Here is a 6,000-nt window from a genome sequence, read left to right as displayed (position 1 = left end):
TTCTTCACGCTTAAGTTAAAATCAGTGTCTAGACTTAGCGCTAAGACTTGACACTGAATTTTAGCCTTCGCTCTTTACTACGCTTGCTTGTTTTCATGAATTAAAATACTGAAAATCATTAATATTGCTAGAATTCATTACAATATTAAAGAAAGTGACTACATGCACTAAACTAAAATGTCCGTGCCTTATCAATCTAATATTCTAACATCAAAATATTGTCCATTATATTAAACTACATTTATTTATAACATCACATTCAATACATATTGTTATATACACAGAATTTCTAAAAATCAAATAAGTTAATGTTAATAAAAAAAGACTTCTTATATTTAATTTTTGTTTAAATCTAGATTATTGAGACATTATTATCGTCACATATTATTCATAAACATACTATAAACATAATTTTCTAAATGTTTTTATATTATTACTCTTTTGATACTTTTTACTCATACAAAAGAACCAAATAAATCTTAGTAGTACCTAGTATTCATTTTTTATTTTCAATCAAATTAAAAAAAATCTTTGTTTAAGTTAAAACCTTGTTGTAGGAATGCATTTAAAGAAATAAAGAGAAACGTCAAAAGTGATAAAACAAAGGCGATTTTAGGCTTAAAGTATGTTTATAAAATCATTATTCTATATAATCATTATTATTATTAATATCTAATGTGCTTTCGCATTATTGTCGACACAGCCTTATAGAGTGAGATCACCCCGTAAAAATAAATTATTGTCTTATTCTTATATTAAAAATAAATATTAATACTAATTTAAAAGAAAATCTATATAATAATACCATATTACTAATAAAGTAAATTAATGGATTTTAATTCGATTAACGATATTTAAACTGCTTAAACTTTAATTTATTGCTTCAGCCACGACGGCTGAAAAGAATTTTAATAAAAAACCGTATCACTAATATTAAAAAGTAATAAACACAATTCACAATAATAAATAATCTAACTTATTTTTATATTATATATCTATGTACACGATTATTATTCGATTATATTATTACATTCGGTGCTCTGTAACAAGTGTGGGGGATCGGTACCCTTGCGCCATTGTTTTGGACATTGTGAAAATTATCACTTAAATAAATATATGCACAATCCGGCCCTAATTAAATACATTAGAAACAATATCTATTTTGCATTGCAATGTTAAATTATTATAATACTAAAAGTGATTTCGTTGTCAACATGCTGATGAGTAGTGGAAATTAATTTTCTTAAATTTTAAGTGAAATTTAATGATTTCTATGTGTAAAATACATATGATACTACAAATACATATACAAGAAATTTTCTAGTTGATTTTTACAAACCAGAATTGACGGTGTAGAGATATGTTAAAATAACTTTTTTTATTTTTACATTATCATTAATTCTAAAAGACTAAATTTTAAAATGATTTTAAGTTCGCATTGAATGCAGGAAGACAGTTTAATGTGAAAATCACATGAAATCATCCAAAACATATGATAATTCTCACTGATGTCCAAAAGCCACATCTACCTTCACATTTAAACCTACTTCTTTCATATTTCATACGGCATTATTATGAAAATATACAACCTACTTCCATGATTTAACGGATAAAAATTAATTCAGAACCCTACTGTCAAAGAAAAACAATAAAAATTGTATTTTTATAAATTCAAAATAAAGTCTTATTATCCACCTCTAGTAAAATATATACTTTACACATGCTCATTTATACTTTAATAATCCAAAATTATTCTATAAATATACAAATTCGAGTCTAACCCAAAATTTAAGTAATATTGCATTCTGATACTACCTACGACATTATTGTCATAATTTCTATATACAATCACATAATTACTACCATTAAAAGGATATATTTGACCAAAATTTATTACACACAAGTGTAGAATCTTATCTGTTATATCTAACTTAAAATTAAAAATAAATCTAACAATTGTATAGGTTCTGTCTTTATTAATAATGTTGTTCGCACTTAAGCAATAGTGCTAAATCTATATGAAAATGTACTTCGAATGAAAAATTTTACTTGTCATACAAAATACCAAGCGTTGTTTTATCAACTTATTGTCTTTATTCGCACGTTATTGTCAAAAATAGAGTATTGTCAATTTATTATCAGCATCGTATTCAATATAGCCTTTTAAAAATAGAATTAAAATAAATAGGATATCATCTGATGTTAAGTGATACGAAACGGGCTCTCTACCACAAAGCTAGATAAAATCAACGGTAAATATTTCCTTTTCTTTTGCCTCTTCTTTAGGTCCCTCGATGTTTAAATGTATGTTAATTATTTATTTTTCTGAATAATAATGTGAAATCTATAGTTTGCAATATTTGTAAACATGTGAGCCATGTACTATCTACATAATAATTGAGTTATCTGCTGTAGTAGTTGTTTTTTGTTCAAAAGAATATACACAAAAAATTGTTTCAGTGCTTTTGTCGCCCTTTGGAAGAGGCAACTAGAGTCATTTTCAAAAATATTTTTCAATTTGGACTTTTAAAAGTGCCTTTTTAATAGGCCTTATTGAATTAAATGATTTGACTTTGAGCTCATGGGTACGTTCATAAGGCTGGCCTGAAGACAGATTGCCAGTGATTATAACTGTACTATAATTTCTATCTTATTTCGAAAGTGCTACCCTAGTGAAAAAATAAATAAAATAGTATTTTATACCAAATATTTAAAAAGGTTATATGTATACGATACCTAATACGACTTATCTCATAATGTGCGTTTTAACAATTGCTGTCACCACCATAAATTATACTTCTCAAATTTAAATTGTTATTTTTTACCACTAAAGATAAATCGTACCTTGTCTGAAGGTAACCTGTCTCTAACATATTATCGAGTTATTTACATCTACATTTTCTACTTTAAGTAGTTCTTGTCTACATAGACAAGCGGTATATACGTAACACTGAAAACACCTGGTTATGTGCTTAGCTTAATAATACAATGTTTAAAAGCAATCAATTTTGATTAATAATGTACAATATTGACACCAATCTACGCATTTTTTTTTAGATTTTTTGTTTTGTCAAAGCGATACTTACAATTTGCAGTAACTATATATTTATATGAATAATTATTATAAGATTCAATACTATATTAAATAATATTAAGTGAAGTTTTCACTGACAAAGGGATAGAATTTTTATCGTTCAATGATTAAGACCCGTAAAGAAACAGATAAAAAAATGTTTTAAACAGAAAGATGATTACATTACTTCCTTTATCTCAACATTTTAGATAAATTTCTACGCCTATCATACATTTATTTTATAATTTGAAGTACATACAATTCTATAATATTAAAAAGTATTTCGTTCATATCAATGTAAGAGTATATTATAAATATTTTTCAACAAGTAGGTATGACATGTAGCAACAAGGACGAGACAGAAATAGGAGGAAGGTTTCAAACAAATATCCTAAACATTCACACAAGTTTAAGTGCGAACTAGCATATATTATCATGGCACAGTTTTTAATAAAGTATCTCTTACTGTTGAATTAAATTTAAGCTGTGTTGAAAAGAGATCAATATCTGGTTGTCACTATTCTAGTGAATTGGGCTGTGACTGTCAAAATCTGAAGCACATTTCAAGTTTAGTCGCACGTAAACTTGTTTTTGGGGTGTTAAAGCTTAGTCTAAACTTGTATAAACATATTTTTTTGTTCTCCATATGAATTGAATTTTTAAATATTTCTTCCAACAAATGAAAGCTTTACAAGAAGCAAACATACATACTAATACTAAACAGGGTTTGATACATGATATGCAAAAACATCGCAATGTATATCTACATTTTTGTACAAAACGTTTAATAACAACAGATGACGAATCGAAAACGTTTATCCTAAGCGTAATCAGCGTTTTAAAGATAAACAACAAATAAAATTTGGATTTATTAACTTTATAGGACATCTATATTGATAAAAGCTAACATATGAAGAACAATACATATTTTTCTACCTAATTGTAAAAAATAGTAGACGTACCCCGAAACTGCAACGCCATGTTTTTGAGGTCAAAATACACTACGATTTACTTTATCTACTATTATATAGAGGAAAAATTTGTGTTTTGTATATTTTTTGTTAATCAAAATATTATGAGTTGAACTCAATCGGTAGATCTCAAAAATTCTATTAGATTTATCAATAAATTATAGAGTTATCTCTGAGTGACATGCGTGCGCCTGTTAATTTGCAACATGTTTAAAAAAATAAATGCCCAGAGGCAACCGGGTCTGCTAATGAAGCGATATATAAAAAACAATTACACTTTTTTATTGTTAAACGCTGCAAATAGTTGGGATAAATTTAATATGTAAATCACAAAATAGTTGTAAATCCATTAGATCTGCTTTATCGAGATATATTTGAAATGAGTTTATTAGTGTAACGTAGGTATGAGTAATATCATATTGGAATAGAGATCACCCTTATAACCTACATTAATGTTCGTACACTGTTACTCACAACTAAGCATCATGAAAAGAGACAACTTTCGTTAAAGAAAAATAAGACAGATAAGAATAAGTCTTTTCAATAAGTTCAATCATTACCTTACATGTTGTAGCGTATTTTGACCGAAGGTTAAAGTTTAATATGTGCCATCATCAGTCAGATCCTGGTAGGACTCCGCTGGAGGCTGTATAGGTTCAGCTTGGTACAATGCCCCGGATACAAATGGATTGTTGGGGACATGCGGCTGGGGCGCGGGCGGGCGGGGCGGTGCAATGGCACCGTATGCTGGCGGCTCTGAGCCCTTCAGTGGGGCTGAAGGCTGTTCCGACTGTTGACAATAATATCAAGTCTATAAAATTGTCTTTGGTCAAATATATATTTTAATAACACTTATATTAGTCACTGATTAAATAGCGTTATACAATTTTCGTTCAAATGATATTTTAAAAAGTAAAAGCAAAGTGGAAATATATATATTTTTGAGTCTTCACTAACTACTAGGTAGGACTAGGTAATAAAAAAACATACAAATGTTGTTTCCTGGTCTGATATAGGTTTCATGGGGGCATCATAGGCAGTTGGTGGGGGATCCGCCCAAGGCTGCAGCTCTCCGGAAGCAAATATGCCGTAAATCGTGATGCCTATGAAGTGTACTGTCGCCCCCATCAGGAATACTTCACGCCATTCTGTTATGGCTTTTTCTAATTTATCCTATGCAAATGTGGAATGACAAGCGATTAATACGGTTTTTGTAGGAAATCTACAGATTACGAGTATAGTTGCTTTTTTATAAAATTTTTTAAAATTGAATTCTAATTGTGATACAATAACGTCGTTTTAATCAAATTAAACAAATTGTAAAGTCTCTTAGGTCAATTCTACAAAATTTTCTAGCATTTTGTTTGCTTAGTTCACTTTGCCTTAAACTTCCTATATCTTTAGATTCTTTGTAATTGTATGTTACAAACTCATTAAGTTAAACAGAAATTATGCATTTTAATTGACTTGAGTAATTTGTTGCTAGAATGATGTAACTGCTAACGATATTTCTAAATCTATTCTAATGTAGTCGAAATTATCCCTTTATATTCAAAGGCATATCACATCAGTCATAAGGCGAACACTTCTAGTCAATGTAACGCACCGTCGCTCACCCACCGTTTGTTCATTTCGCATTATTTCGTATTCAGCGCGCGTTTCACAACGAGCTCGATTTCCTTTTTAAAATTAGCCACGGACCAATGTCTTTATTGTTTCGATAGAGCCTTCGAGGGTACGCACGTATTGTGATAAATAAAGTTATATTTATTGAGTTTTAAAAAAGGAATATCAAGAGAAAGTTTCAAATATATTTTTAATATTAAGTTTGCATAATTGTTGAATTAAATTGCTGTCTTATAGATGTTCTTGTTTTTAATAAAACTTTTCAAAAATAATTATGTCGCAAGCAATTGTCTTTTTTAAAAGACTAAATATATCCGGATAATTGTGTCA

General features: G+C 28.6%; 1 protein-coding gene across 1 annotated transcript in view; it reads right to left on the bottom strand.

The window, feature by feature from the left end:
- Positions 1-1,729: 1,729 nt before the first annotated feature.
- LOC110996019 (vesicular glutamate transporter 1) overlaps positions 1,730-6,000 on the bottom strand; it is a 48,783-nt gene continuing 44,512 nt past the window's right edge. Inside the window, exons 12-13 of the mRNA XM_022263502.2 lie at positions 5,035-5,217; positions 1,730-4,834 (exon numbers count right to left, since the gene is read on the bottom strand). Coding sequence (XP_022119194.2) covers positions 4,643-4,834; positions 5,035-5,217 — 375 coding nt within the window. The 3' untranslated portion in view covers positions 1,730-4,642. The remainder of the gene's footprint in view (positions 4,835-5,034; positions 5,218-6,000) is intronic.

Source organism: Pieris rapae, chromosome 20, assembly GCF_905147795.1.
Source record: "Pieris rapae chromosome 20, ilPieRapa1.1, whole genome shotgun sequence".
NCBI lineage: Eukaryota > Metazoa > Arthropoda > Insecta > Lepidoptera > Pieridae > Pieris > Pieris rapae.
Note: the sequence above shows the minus strand (reverse complement) of the source record. Positions and strands in the feature narration are given on the sequence as shown.